A 16150-nucleotide genomic window follows, 5' to 3' on the forward strand; every position below is an offset into this window, starting at 1 on the left:
CTCTCCCTCTCTCCCTCACTCTCTCTCCCTCTCTCCCTCTCTCCCTCTCTCTCTCCCTCTCTCCCTCTCTCTCTCTCTCTCTCTGTATGATGGAGTCTGAATGGCTGCTCTTGAGTGCCTGTGTGCCCACGTGGCCCATTGAAGGAGTCCCACAGGATTAACCCACATATCTCTTGACTTGCCCCGTAAAATGCATGCGCACAGTAACATGCAGCACAGCGTAACAGATGAATGCACATGCATGTGAGAAACATTCATAAATCACAGCTACAGCCCTGTGTCTCGGCTAAATATAGATATCACAACTATAGGTCTCTTATTATATCACACTTACAGTATGTACACAATACATGAATACATGAAAAAACATTTATTATATTTTATATTTTTCTTAAATATGTGCATGTATGTGTATGTTTATAAATACAAAATGAATGTGCACAGTACACAGACATACTGTATATTATATATAATCTGTCTGTCTGTCTGTCTAAATCTGCTTTTTACTAGGTCTGTCAAACGATTAATCGCACCCAGAATAAAAGTTTGTGCACTGTGTATATTAATTGTGTAGCCTATTTATAAACACAAAAACATACATATACATGTATACATGTAATATTTAGATGTATTTATTTATTATTTACCAATACTTTAAATTATTTATAAACATTTATTAATTTTTATATTTTTCTTAAATATGTGCAGTGCATGTATGTGTATGTTTATAAATACAAAATGAATGTGCACAGTACACAGACATATATTATGTAAACACAAACTTTTATGTCGGATGTGATGACAATCGTTTGTCAATCGTTTGACAGCCCTACTTTTTACATCCTTGCTTTGTATCCGCCATTATATCTGTCTTTTTTCTTTCATTCCTTGTATCAAATGTTGTTCCATCTTATCGTTCTGTTTATCTGTCGATCTGTATTTAGTTTTGCACTATAACACACGCAGCAAAACCTCTAAAACTGCTATAGCTTTAACTGCATGATTTAAATGTCAGAGGTGATTGGTCATGTAAAGAAAAAATGATCGGAGCGTATAGACGGGCAGACTATCCGTCGGTCAGGGTCTGAGATGTGATGTGGAGGCAGGGTTGAGTGGGTGTGTCTTGGCCGTTAATGAGCGTTGACATTTCCTGTCTCAGCATGAGTACCTGTGCCCAATGGGCTGTCAGCGGGGAAGGAAGCGTCCTGCCGTGACGTGAGTGGCAAGCATACGCATGTGGCCGTTTATGTCAACAGACGTATGGGAATACTGGCAGAGCGGAGAAAGAGAGTGGACGGCGAGTACGGGCATGTGGTTGCACCTGTGCCTCAGTGTGGAGGGGATTCAATATGTGGAGCTTTACGCTCTCTGGTGCCCTCCTCAGGGAAAACGGGGAACCGCAGTGAGGCAGAGCTCGGGTTCAGTTCACTGAACACGGTTTCATTCTTTAATATGGCTATTGAGCCTAGAATTAGATTCTTTCTTGTAAAATGTAATGTTCTTTACTCTTCTCCACAAATGAAATAGCTGCCACTATAAGGCGTCCACGCTCTTAAAAATGAAAGTGTTTAAAAGGTTCTTCACGGGGATAACCAGAATAACCATTTTTGGCTCCACAAAGAACCATTCAGTCAAAGATTCTTTAAAGAACCACCCCTTTCTTACCTTTTTCCCAATGAAGAACATTTTGTGAAACAGAAAGGCTTTTCAGATGTTAAAGGTTCTTCGTGGAACCATTTAGACAAAAAAGGCTCTTCTATGGCATCGAAGAACCGTTTGAAGCACCTTTCGTTTCAAGAGTGCAAGTCTTTTTTTTCTATTGAATGTTTCACCCCAAAACATACCATTTAAAAAAAGGAATTGGTTTTAGTTTACAGGACAAATAATTAAAGAGACGTTTCTGCGATTTTTCTTTGGACGCTTTCAGGATTTCATTTGTGCACGCGTATACTGTACATATGTTATCAGTATACAGGCAAAGACCACTGTCGTTATGACCTGTAAACGTAACATTCACATGGTATGACACGTTGAGATGTAACACGTCACATGGAACACATCGATACATTGTGTCCCTGGAGTGCACATGCATACATGTAAACACACACCTGTTGTGTCATATGACCACCGCTCAGGGTGAAGCGCAGGTGTCTGGTCGGAGAGTGAGTCAGCAGAACTTACTGTGCGGATCAATCCACTGACCTTTTTCCTAGTGTAACCCGTGGAGCGACGCCTCTGATTATTCTAGTAATGAAAGAGCAGGTGTACTGTTCTAGAGATGAGTTGTGATTGGTTATTGATTATATAAGCAGTTACAAAACTTGATTGTTTGTTTTACAAGACCACCCCACATGGAAAATACTGTAGTACTGTGTACTTATACTATAGTAAACTGTAGTAAATTATAGTAAACTGTAGTGTAATGCAGTAATTACTGCAGTGGTCTATAGGATTAAAGGGATGGGTCCCCAAAAACGAAAATTCTCTCATCATTTACTCGCCCTTAAGTCATACAAAACCTGTATGGCTTTCTTTGTTCTGCAAAACACAGAAAAGTTATTTTGAAGAATGTTGGTGTCCAAACAATATTGGTTTCCAAATACTTCCACTGTATGAACACAAAACCTTATTTGTGTTGCACGGAAGTTATATACAGGTTTTTAATGACATGAGGGTGAATAAATGATAAATGGTTTGTATTTTTTCAACTATAGTGAATTGATAAACGGTAGATACTGTAGTATACTTTAATAACTACTGTGCTCAAAAACACTATAGGTTTATATCTATATATTACTATATGTAAGATTTTTACTAGTACATACTAAAGTGTACACTACTATTGTTTCATGTGAGAAACGTAAATTTGTGACTCTGTAAAAATGACTGACATATTTCATAATGGTTCAATAAGATTATCTAAAAATAAAAGTAAAATGCATTTTTTTTGTTGTTTATCTCATTTGAATGCACCATACACATCCCTGATTCTTGTCATTTTGTGTGGCTCTGGTGTTTTTATATAACTCTGATGTAGAAGGCAAGAGGCCATTATGACAAATATAAGACTTTGTCTGGAGTAATTTTACTTTTACAGAGATTAGCTGATATAAAGTGTTGAACTGTAGATGGCTCGGTTTGTTCAGAATGAATGTCATGACTGAGCAGAGCAGTCAAAAGGTTAAACCTTTTGTTCTGTTATTCTCATTTAAATGTCAAACCTCTAAACAGAATTGAAACTTAACAGGACATGTAATTTACTTTTCCATTAGCTCGTTCTTATTACATTATTACGCTTTTCAAAGTGACATATAAGAAGTACAACTTCCCCGTAAGAAGAATCCCACTTGGAGCAATGGGCAAGTATTTGTCTGATCAGTAGAATATGGGGAATTGCTCGGTAAACCTGTTTGAAAGTCATTGTTTTGGCAATTCTGTCTGATTCTACATGAATCTCACACCTTGCATTCTGTTATGATTTGCTACGCATCTACGCAGTTCAGCAGCTACTTTCATGGAAACCCATTTTGCATTCTGATGGTTTTGTGTGTGTGCGTCCTGCTTGTCCACGTGCATTGGTTTATGTTATATGACTATTATTGTTTGATTTAGCATGATCAATGCTTCTAAGCCATGACACTGTGAGCTATGAGCTATGAGATAGCTTAATTTATACTCACATCTAGCTGTCAATCAAGTATTAGCTTTCCTGTATCTCAGTGGTAAGAGCAGGAGTTTGATCCCAGGGGATTGCACATACTTAGAAACAAAATGTATAGGATAATGCAATGTGAGTCGCTTTGGATAAAAGCGTCTGCCAGATGCATAAATGTACATTTTCATTTTCATACTGTGTGAACCGTTAGCCAGCAAACAACCAAGACCCTTCGCTTTCCAATTCCAATATGTAAATCCTTCGCAGTATAAGGCTGACACGAGTGCTGTCTTGTGGAGAAAAAGCCAGAGTTTTTTCTTGGATGTCGCTATGAAACCCAGTGTGAGAAGCTGCACCATCTGTGAAGATTGTCTCATTTCATTGCTTTTAAAACGTGTGTTTATAAAGACGGCAAGGCAGTGAGACGTACATTCCTATAATTCTGTTATAAAAATCAATATGCAGTCAAATTAAAGCCATCGCTGCATAACCTATTTTATAGGAAAAATAATAAACCAGCCTTATTGTGAAAATCAGAATTCGGCTTACATTCTGCTGCTTTGAGCCGCACAGCTTTAGACAAAGGCCAGTTTCACACACCCAGTAAATCTGTAACGTATACGAGCACTTCTCCGCCACCAGTGTTGGGTGTAACTAGTTACTAAGTAATTAGTTACTGTAATTTAATTACTTTCCCCTTGAAAAAGTAAAGTAAGGGATTACTCTTATTTTTCTGTAATTTAATTACAGTTACTTCTGATGTAATTAAACTAAATACTTTGTGTAATATATGTGTGTGCAGAAGAGGAATTGACATCAAAATTCAAAGTCTTGAACTTTAAAATCTGTGCTTTAATGTATAATTCTCACATTTGTAATTAACAATACTACTTTATGTAGTTTTATATGATGTATTTGAATGAATTAAAAGAGCCGTTTCATGCCAATCCTTGAATCACTTAACTAATCAAGGTTGATGTAGGATATAGAAAGTAATTAGTAATAAGTAATTAAATACTTTTTGAAGAGAGTAATTTGTACAGAAATGTAACTACATTATCGAATGTGTAATTAGTAACTAGTAATTAATTACTTTTTCAGAGTAACTTACCCAACACTGTCCGCCACACGCTACTGAGATTAAATGAGTAAACACTTTGACATCCCAGTTTTCATTCTGTCCACCTCGCTCTCTGTGTTTGTTATGCTGAGCTGTGTGTAATGGTTTGTGGAGAGAAACCAGCCTTGGCTTTATTTCTGTAACAGATGACAAAGATGTTTTTGTTTTTTGGGGGAAAAAAACCGAGATGCTGTCTGCAGTCTTTAGGAGGTTGTTCCTACTGTGCGTTTTATGTCAATAATGGCTTGACGCATGCAGCGCAAGGAAATCGAACAGAATGATTTTATTGATATAATGTTAAGACGTAAATGAAAACACATTTCCATCCGTTCAGAGTTCAGGTGTGAGGCAGACCTGACTGCAGATGTTTAATGGGTACCAAAAAACCGTGGAGTGAAAATAGCACCCAGACAGTGTCACAGGTTTGCAATTATAGCTAATTCTAATTATCCACATAATGTGAGCAAACAGTTATTGTTTCTCACAGATCTGATGATAGGAAGCAGAATATATTTCATTATGTTACAAAGCATCTCTCATAGCCTTAAACCCCAATTAAAGGATTTTCTATTAAGCTTTCATGGTATTTTATTGATCTGGTACTGTATATATTATAACTTTTCTCCATTGCGAAATACCAGTAAATTGGATGATGTTGTTTGAGTTCATATTGATATCTTCATTAATATTTACTTTTAATTGCAGGTTTGGCAAATCTAAACGTTCAGTTTGTGACATTATTGAGATCTCTTCCGAAACTCTCCAGAAGTTATTGTGAGATTTCTGACTTTGCTCGGCTTTTAATGTCATTGATGTCTATGAAACATTAAGATACAACAAGAGATCTCATCATTTTCTTTCTTTTTGGTTGCAGCAAAAAATATGTCTAACCTAAAAACCTAAAAATGTGTTAATGTTTTGGTGGAGAATTGTTCTAAATATTCTGTAATGCAAATAATGTTATTATTTTATAATATTAAATCTTTAATATTTACACAATAAATATAAGCGTTCTAATTTAGTTTGAGGTCCAGCAACAAACATGAAGGTATGAAAAAATAAAAATCATGAACAATTCAGATACCAGCGATGACATGTTGCTTTTTTGTATTAAAAACTGCCTATGGTGGTGTGATTTACTTTTTTGTTTACGTATTTGTGGATAAAACCCACATTAACACATTAGCTCAATGTGTCAGGTGCAACATCTACCGTTTTTGGCCTTTCTCGCACCGACAGAAACATTTCCTCTGCTTTGTTCCTTATGCTAAAGACACCTCGCATACAACAACACTGACACAAAACGTCCATCTCGCTTGAACACGGCATATAAAAAGCAGAAAGGCACAGATGGCAGAGCGTTTTTGTGAGCTTTGCACAAGCGTTGAGTGAACGCCGCACCTGTTTAAATTTAGCTTCAGTGTGGAGCTCTGGGGGGACGTAGAATGAAAAAGAAAAGCATCAGTCTCGCATGGCAAAACCTCTCCTCTTCTCATCCTCTCCCAAGAATTCAGCCTCACCCGCTCTAGCAGTCAAGCAAAGCTGTGCACATACATTTCATCTGAATTTTGTTTCAAAACACAGCTGGATGTGCACTGCAAAAGCTTTTTTATCCTCTAACCAATAGTTTGGTTTTGGAGATTTTGACCAGATTTAATCAAATGTCTGATCTTGCGATATAAAGATGTTACTTTTGTTAATGTTTTAACAATTTTTACTGATAACTATGTGTACTAGTAGATGCATTTTACAAGTGATTTGACTTTGAAGAGTTTTGCCGGCTAGACAATAACATTGATGAAACATTTGATAGACTATTAAGGAATTGATGCAGGACATCACAGATCATAGAACCTTCGAGTGTGGGCTCTGTTTCTCTGTTTGTTTATTTATTGTACGTAGATAATCTAGGAGAGGACTTACTTGGAGAGGATATTTACAGTAACTGCATGTCTTTGTGTTTGAGTATAAAACAAACATTTGAAAATTATTTGTAGACCCATAGCTTTTAAAAAGAGGTTCGTTATATTGGTGTATTATTTGCCACTTTATTCTGATTGTTCTCAGTGATATAAGAGTTATTGCCTCACTGCTGTAGTGAGTTTTACCATAAAAATGCAAATGTTTTCCCTTCTAACAACTCTAACAACCCAATCAGGTTTAACTGTTTTATGAGATCTCATTATCTTTGCATGTAATGTTGTCATAAATTGTGGAGATTGCTCATGGGAGTCAGATATCCTCACACATCTTTTTACATATTTCTGGTGTCTGGTCTATTTTGAAGCTCATACTCCAACATATGTTTACATTCTCTCTTGACTTGTTAAATGTTACCGTTTTAAACACAGACAAGTCTCTTGCTCTGAGCTGAATCATCCTTTATTTTAAACTTGCTTTTCCTCCTGGGCAACATAATTGTCTGTGTTAAACACGGGGGCTTTCAGAAGTCAGCGAGGCTTTTGAGAAAAGGTCATGGTCTTCGCCAGAACTCAATTATGCCTGCTTGCTCGGCTTGACCAAATCCCTTTACAATTACAATAGTACTGTAACTATAGGCGAAGATAAAATGCCACTGAGAGCAGGTGATGCGATTAATCTCATGTAATCTGACTATTGACTTATTACCTTGTCAACTTTATTTTGTCGTATGATTGACCTCAATGCACTGTTTTGACATATTCCTTGTTTTTATTTTCACTTTCAGAAGAAAGAATGGCTGTGTCTCACGTGCCAGACTCGGAGAGCAATGTCAGGGAGCTTAGGGGATGTGCCACCCCCTGCGCCACCAACGGTTGGATCTCCTCGACTACCGGGCCCAGCCAATCAACAACAGCCGAGAGGACCCAATCAGCAAGCTGCGCTGAGAGCTACCGGCCCTCAGCAGCAAAAGCCACCTGGTGCCCAAGTAAGTGGTCCTTTCTCTCCGGCAAAACAGGGGGCGCCACAGTCCAAAGGCCCCCCACAACAATTTCCTGCAAGCAAAGCTGAGACACAAAAACAAGATCATGGCATTAACAAGAAACAAGCTATGTCTAAAACAGAAAAAGAGGGGGACGTCAGAGCATCGTCTAAAAAGGGAACACCGGATAAAAAAGATGAGAAGAGAAGTAGTGGCATGCAGAAATCTAAACAAGATGACGTGAGTGACCCTCCGTGACCCCATAAATCACCACTGTTTTTGTCTTTCATAACAAATCACTTTAACATTCCATGACGGGAATGTTGTATTTCAAATGATTTAACCGATGTCACCTGTAGTCCAAGTCAGTCTACAGCTAACAATCTCAGTTGCTCACTGTTTCCCATGTCTGATGGTTACAAGTGCGCAGTGATGAGTCAACTTCATTTGTAATCATTTTTTCCCATGCCTGGTCTTAACAAGTGCACAGTGATGGGTCAACTACATTTGTACACCACTTTTTTATCACCCATTATAAAGAAATTATGTCACAAACGGTTTCATGTATCCATTTATTGTAGTGTACACTGTTAAAATAAGCATTTCATAATCATTGTTTATAAATGCATGCTGTGTTTATTCAATATTATATTTTTCATGTAATATTGTATATAACGTGTACTAGTGTGTATCAGGATTTAGTTCAATCAGTTTTGGCCTCATCCTCAGGTTTTGCATGCTTGTATAATGTGCTTAACCACTTGCATATTTCGTACGTTGTGCTTCATTATTTTTAAATGCTAGTTTTTGATTTTGTATATCTGTTAGAATAAATAGAATAGTTGTTTATCATATGAGACACAAACTAATGCAATATTCCCTCTTTTTAAAGGATTCCAACAAGTCAAGCACGCAGAGCCTGAGTGATACCGGCTATTCCTCAGATGGAATATCCAGCTCTCAGAGTGAGATTACTGGCTTGATCCAAGAGGACTCCATGAAGCTTAATGAGAGGGGCATCAATGACCAGCGCAGCCCTCCGAGTCCATCAGAATTAACAAAACTGGAAAGTTCAATGCGACCTCTGTTGGAGTCACATACAGCCACTGACCAGCATCGTGATGGAAGGGACTCCACGAGACCTCAGTCTCTCACTATATCACAAGATCAGCAATTTGAATCCGATGAAGAAGCGTCAGATGATCTCAGCTGTAAATTACGACATGACTATGTGGAAGACAGCAGCGAAAGTGGCCTTTCTCCTTTACCGACCAGACAGAAGAAATCGCAAAAAGACCTAAGAGATGAAGAGTTCATGAGGAGACAGATTCTAGAAATGAGTGCAGACGAGGAAGAAATAGCAGATTTTGAGGGCCACACAAAGACAAAACGCACCCATAAACATAGTGGAGAGCTAGGGAAGGAGAGACGTCGCCTCACACAGCAATCTAGCAGCTTTGAAGAAGACACAAAAAGCACCGATGCCACGTACAAGTCGAGTGAGGCAGATGACATGATGGCCTCACAAGGTGGCCTGAGAAGATTTAAAACTATAGAGCTAAATAATACAAATAGCTACAATCGTGACATGGAACTCAGCACAGAGCATGACCTCAGGGAGCCTGAGCTTGAGATGGAAAGCCTTACTGGATCACCGGAAGAAAGATCAAGGGGGGAATATTCCTCAACGCTTCCTGCAACCACACCAAGTTATACCTCCGGCACTTCTCCCACCTCTGTGTCATCAATGGAAGATGATAGTGACAGCAGCCCTAGCAGACGACAAAGGCTTGAGGAGGCAAAACAGCAAAGAAAAGCAAGGCATCGATCCCATGGTCCACTATTACCCACTATTGAGGACTCCTCAGAAGAAGATGAACTGCGAGAAGAGGAAGAACTCCTGAGAGAGCAGGAGAAGATGAGAGACTTAGAGCAGCAAAGAATTCGCAGTACAGCCAGAAAAACTAAAAGAGACAAGGAGGAACTGAGGGCACAAAGACGCAGAGAGAGATCAAAGACGCCTCCTAGTAACCTATCACCTATTGAAGATGCATCCCCAACTGAGGAGCTCAGACAAGCTGCTGAAATGGAAGAGCTTCATAGATCATCCTGCTCAGAATACTCTCCCTCCATGGATTCAGAGGCAGAAGGATTTGAAATGGGTTCAAAGCTATATAAATCTGGAAGTGAATACAATTTACCTACATTTATGTCATTGTACTCCCCAACAGAGAAAACCTCTGCTGTGTCACCATCAGCACCAGACAAATCATTAAAAAGTGCTGAAGAAGTTTATGAGGAAATGATGCGAAAGGCAGAACTGATGCAGAAGCAGCAGCAACGAACACCTGGAAGACAAGGACAACAGGAAAGAGTCCTTCAGCCAGATAGCAAACACCATTTAGATTCTGGAACAGGATCTTTAAGTCCAGGCACAAGTCCAACCCAGGTCTCTGCTCCAGTCCCTTTCTCTGGAAATGAGGGCAGAGGGACACAAAGGGTTCATGGTCATTCACAACAAAATCAAAGCAGAATAAACTCCCAATCCTACAAAGTAGGGCATATAGCTGGTACCCCACAATCCCATGTTAGGCAGCCTGCTCCCACACAACCTCAAGGAAAACCGGCTGTTCAGGGGACAGTACAGAGTCAAGTACCTGATCCTGGGGCATCCTCCCTAACATCAAAGATGTTCTCATATCTCAAAGGCTCAAGTCCTACCACATCTCCTTCTGCGTCCCCCACACAAAGTCCTACTCGTACCCCTGCACCTATGTCCACAGTGGCACCCACTCAAACTTCACAGATCCATCACAGAGCTGGAGCTCCACGTCTTGCAAGGCAGCAGTCCTCCCAAGAATCCCCTGTTATGGTAATTACATTAGCATCAGAAACCAGCAGTCAGCCCACCAAACCAATGACTGTGAATTCATCAACTTCACCTTTATCCTCACCAACAAAAGATGGCCAACAGAAAATTTATCAGACCGAACATACAGCAAAATCACCCACATCTCCACAGAAATATCAATCACCTCAGCACAGCATGCAGAGGGCACACGCTGCCCATTCTGTTGGTTCCCAAAGCAGTGGTAACATATCCTTGTGTAGAATTTCTACAGTCCCTGGCACCTCACGAGTTGTGGAGCAAGGAACTATTGCTCCTGGTAGTAATGTAATGGATCTTAGAGCACCAAAGAAGCCTGCCCCAATCATCATGACAGACCAGGGAATGGATTTAACATCACTGGCTTCTGATACACGAAGGTACTCATTTGATGGAGAAAAGCCTTCAAGTCGCCATACTGCTGTGCAACCTCTTATCATGAATTTAAATGCACAAGCACAACCTCAAGTGACAGCAACTACACCAACAACAGTCAGTGTGACTGTGGCAGCATCAATGTTCATATCACAGCCAAAGCAACCAGTTGTGTATGGAGATCCATTGCAAAATAGAGTTGACTTCGGTCAAGGAGCTGGATCTGCAGTTTGTCTCACCCAGACCAGACCACTGATCACAGACCCAACCATTCCAAAAATTGATGCATGTCTGGAAAATCTGGGCATTCAACAACAGCAGCTTCAAAAGCAGCAACAAAAGCTTCAGCAACAACAAGAGCTTCTTGAGCAACAGCTCCAGCAGCACCAACATAGTGCTTCTTTTGCCCGGTACAACTTAGCTAATCAAGTCCAACCAATGTTATTAAAGAAGGACTTCGTGGTAAGTCAGAGCATTGGTGGAGGCACACAAACAGTGGTCAGTTCCATTTCCAAGATATCTCCACTTCCTCCACCACCATTATCATGTTCTACATCTTCCACTCCTACACTTGGTCATGATATATATGGCGGGGCAGCTTTGGAATTAAAGAACAAGCCTGCTGTAATGAATCTATCCACAGGAAAGCCCCAAGTAATGATGGTACAGTTGGATGAGAGTAATGCTCAGGGAGCTACAGTAACCCAGCTTGTTAAAAGAAATGAGCCCCAACCACCATTAGAGGTCCTGGATCTCACAGGACAGATTAAACCAGAGAACCAGTTAGCTTGCTGTGATGTTGTCTATAAGTTGCCATTTGCTGGTAGTTGCTCTGGGTCTTTCGCTCAGAGAAATAAGCCTACAGATGTTAATTTATCCACAGAGGCATCCCAAGCTCCCGGGCTGCAACCAGCAAATATACAAGGGGCAGATGAACACAAATCTTTTACCTTGCCTCCTCCAGGACGACTTCCACCATCAATGTCAGAGGACAATCTAACAAATTCAGGTCTCCAATATTATCAGAGGACTGACCCTGGGGATCTAGCAGTAGATTTAAGCACCATGAAACAGGCCTATGAAGCGGGATATCTGGGAATGGGTGCCCAGTATGGATCTTACACAGACTTACGCCATCAAGGTGTGGATTCAGCTCCACCATTACCTTTAAGAAGATATGGTTCAATGTCTAATATTAATGCAGAGTATGGCTATCCTTCTCGTGATCTTGGGGCTTTTCAAGAATCCAATCTTGCACAGTACAGTGCCACTACAGCCAGAGAGATTAGTAGAATGTGTGCTGCTCTTAATTCCATGGAGCAGTTTGGTAGCCGTTACACCAGCAATCCTGAGCTTCTGCAATATGGTGCTGGCAGGGGTGATCCTGCTGGTAGACTTAATCTTCAACAAGGCCTAGCATCTATCAGAGCCAACCTGTTGTATGGTCCTGATGGCAGACCTACAGTGCACAGTCAAACACTTACAAATCTAATCAATGCTAGACAAGCTAGTTTAAGGTCATTATATCCCCAAACGGTAAGAACAGCTGATGGCATGATATACTCTACTATCAACACCCCAATAGCCTCGACTCTTCCAATTACAACTCAGCCTGCCCCTGTTCTCAATCCCATGCTAAGGGGAGTATATGGACCTTCAAGCAATGTAACTGCTGTTCCATTGGCTACTCTCACCAGGTTGCCTCAAGTAACCCCAAGAATGCCACTTACTTCACAAGGACCTTACAGATATCCTTCACCAAACCATTTCTCAGCAACAGCTCCAGAGACTTCCTCAGTTAATGCACCACCTACTGGTATCTCACAGCAAGACGCTCCAGTTTACCTTGGAAAGCCTGCAACATCTAGCAGTATGTCAACAACGACATCCCCAAATGCTGGTCAGACCAGTGTAGTGGCTGGTAAATCAGTCGTAAATGAACAGGGTCCTTTGGCTCACATTTCAGCAGCAAGTACCACAACACAACTCCAACCACAGACCCAACCACAATCATTGGTCAAAGGTCATGAACAATCCCAAGCTCAATGCCAGTCTCAGACACAGCCTCAAACAGTGCCACAAAAACAGACACAGAGAGTCTTTCCAGATACTGCTGCCAGTACCACTATAACCACATCTGCCAGTACTGAGAAAGAAAAAGAAGAGGAACGTCTGCGACTGCAACAGGAGCAACTCTTGCATTTAGAGCGAGAACGTGTTGAGTTGGAGAAACTCCGTCAGCTGCGTCTACAAGAGGAGTTGGAGAGGGACCGCATAGAGCTCCAGAGGCACAGAGAGAAAGAACACATCCTTATGCAGCGAGAGATACAAGAACTACAGAACATCAAACAGCAGGTTATTCATCAGCAACAGGCTGAAAGAGAAACACAGTTGGTGATGCAAAGAGAGCAGCTAGCACAGCAGAGGATGCAGCTAGACCAAATACAGTCCCTGCAGCAGCAGCTCCAGCAGCAGCTTGAAGAACAGAAGAGACAAAAGAGAGCAGCCATTGAAGCGGCAGCGGCAGCTGCAGCGGCAGAGGCTGCAGCTGCTGCAGTAGCAGCTACAACGGCTCAAGGTGGCATTCAAGGTGTAATGGTTGGTGGAGCTTCACCTCAAACCATCTCAATTATTTATGATCAAAATGGTAGAATTATTCCACAAGAGGGCCAGAGTGTGCAGATCTTACCTTGTGCTGATGGGCAGGTTGTCCAGGCTGTGGTGTCCACTAGGCCTTTGCCCAGCTCTGCCTCTGAAATGTCTCTAAAGAGTGAAGATCAGGCAGATGGCCGGATTATGAAGAAACAAAACTCAATGCCCCGTTTGAGGAATGGGACAGAGGATGAATCAGTCAAGAGAATTGCAGATAGCAGTGTCCAAACTGATGATGAGGACAATGAGGACAAACTCATGTCTCGCCGTCGTAGAACTAGGCGAATAGCTGACTGCAGTGTTCAGACTGATGAAGAGGACCAGGGTGAGTGGGACAATCAGCCTATACGACGTAGGCGCTCAAGATACTCTAAACACTCTGATTCAAGTGCAGACCCTAAGAGTGATGCGTCTAAAGTTACATCTAGCATTGCCATTCAGACCAGCAATGACTCTTCATGCCAGACTGAATCGGATCAGTTGGGCAGAATATCTCCAGCCATACACATTACCATGGCTGAAACATCAAAGGTTGAACTCCTTCACTACATATCTGCACCAGAAAGAACCCATAAAGGTGAGAGTTTGGCTTGTCAAACTGATCCAGAAGCCCAGTCGCAGGGAGTGGTTGCTCCTCAGCTCAGTGTTCCCACTACTGTTAGTCCCTATTCCACTAGTTTGCAGTTAGTTGGTGGCATTCCAACCAAATTTGAAAGAAGAAAGCCAGACCCACTAGATATTGGATATCAGCAGAATGAGTCTCCTTCACGTCAGCCACCCAAATCTCCGCAAGTGCTGTACTCGCCAGTGTCTCCACTGTCACCCCATCGTATGTTGGAGACTACCTTTACCTCCAGTGAGAAACTTAACAAGGCACATGTAACTCCCCAACAAAAAGCCTTTACTGCAGAGTCACCCCAGAGACATCAGACTGTTCCAAGGCCTATAAAGAATGTTCAGAGGTCCATGTCAGACCCTAAGCCTCTCAGCCCAACATCAGAGGACCCAAGCAAACCCAAGTTCTCCCTATACCAAAACCAAGCCATTCCAGGGAGCCAGGTATGGACACACTTTATTTGTAAATCTTTGTTAACAATACCTTTTAAAGCTTATAGACATTCATCTTTCCAAAGGCACCTTTTCTCTGGTATAATTTCTCTCCAATGTATACCTTAGGCACAAGGCTGTGTTAGGGAGTAAATATAAAAAATTGTAGTATCAGTAGTATTAAACCTGGAATCTTACCTTCATTTCTTTTGTGCTAGATGTCTAATTGACACAAAAATGAAAAGTCTGCATCGATTTACTCACCATTTGTGGTGTGTTTGAGCAGGCGACAGAAAGATAAATGGAAAAGATATAGAGAGAAGTGAAAACTAATGTTAAAATGTTTAATACTGTACACCCACTTATTCAAAGGAATAGTTAACCCACAATAAAACATTTGGAACATTAAATGCCCATGTGGATTTAATACACAGTACTTTATAAGTCACCTTAAAGTGATAGTTCACCCAAAAATGAAAATTCTGTCACCATTTACTCACCCTGTATGACTTTCTTTCTTCCGCAAAATACAAAAGAAGATATTTTGAAGAAAGTTTGTAACCGAATAGCACTGGTCTCCATTCACTTCTATCTTATGGACACAAAACCAATGCAAGTCCATAGTGGCCAGTTAACAACATTCTTCAAAATATCTTCTTTTGTGTTCTGCGGAAGAAAGAAAGTAATACAGGTTTGAAATGACAAGAGGGTGAGTAAACGACGACACAATTATCTTTTTTACTAACACCTAACAAAGCACCCAAGAGTGTCAGCTAAAAGCATGTGTGTTATGTTATTGTATTTATGTTAACAACTTGATGGTGAAATCGTGGCGGACCTTATGATGTCACTTTCTTTTTGTATTATATTTTATTTTATATTTTATTTAGTTATAAATATATATATATATTGTTTTAGTTTTTAGTCATTTTTACATTAATTTTTTTATTATTATTATTATTTTAAATTCTAGCTGATACTGTTCGGTTCTTTATTATGGGTTAAAACCACATAAGCATTTTGTGTCACAAAGAAAGTAAATGACAACATTTTCATTTTTTATTGAACTATTACTATAATATCTGGCTGTATTATACTACTGTATATTCAACATCTTACTTTTTATTTAAAGAAGTTCTAGCTATACATTTTTTGTTTACATTTATGTCCCTTCTTTTAACACACAAAAATAATTACAAATAAATGTAAAATGTGTTTATAATGTGTTTTTAGGAAATTAGGGAATATCTAGTGTACTTTATCTAGTATTTTGTAAGTTTTAGCCCACTTCTAAAAAAATGTCTAGTTTAGATACACACAGGCAGGCAGGCAGGCAGGCACGCGCACACGCACACGCACAAACACGCACACGCACACGCACACGCACACGCACACGCACACGCACACACACACACACACACAAAACGCTATGCCTGGTAAAGTCTTAGAAATGCTAGAGGGTGGCACAAAGTGTAGGCATTCTGGATCAGCCATGCTGTCTTGCGGCTTGTG

General features: G+C 40.4%; 1 protein-coding gene across 2 annotated transcripts in view; it reads left to right on the forward strand.

The window, feature by feature from the left end:
- Positions 1-16150, forward strand: part of bsnb (bassoon (presynaptic cytomatrix protein) b) — a 97425-nt gene that overhangs the window by 67708 nt on the left and 13567 nt on the right. The window contains exons 4-5 of one of the 2 annotated variants that reach the window (XM_057361649.1): positions 7483-7917; positions 8570-14650. In XM_057361649.1, coding sequence (XP_057217632.1) covers positions 7483-7917; positions 8570-14650 — 6516 coding nt within the window. The remainder of the gene's footprint in view (positions 1-7482; positions 7918-8569; positions 14651-16150) is intronic. The other variant, XM_057361650.1, reaches the window with a different exon arrangement.

Source organism: Triplophysa rosa, linkage group LG20 (assembly GCF_024868665.1).
Source record: "Triplophysa rosa linkage group LG20, Trosa_1v2, whole genome shotgun sequence".
In the NCBI taxonomy this organism is placed as follows: Eukaryota; Metazoa; Chordata; class Actinopteri; order Cypriniformes; family Nemacheilidae; genus Triplophysa; species Triplophysa rosa.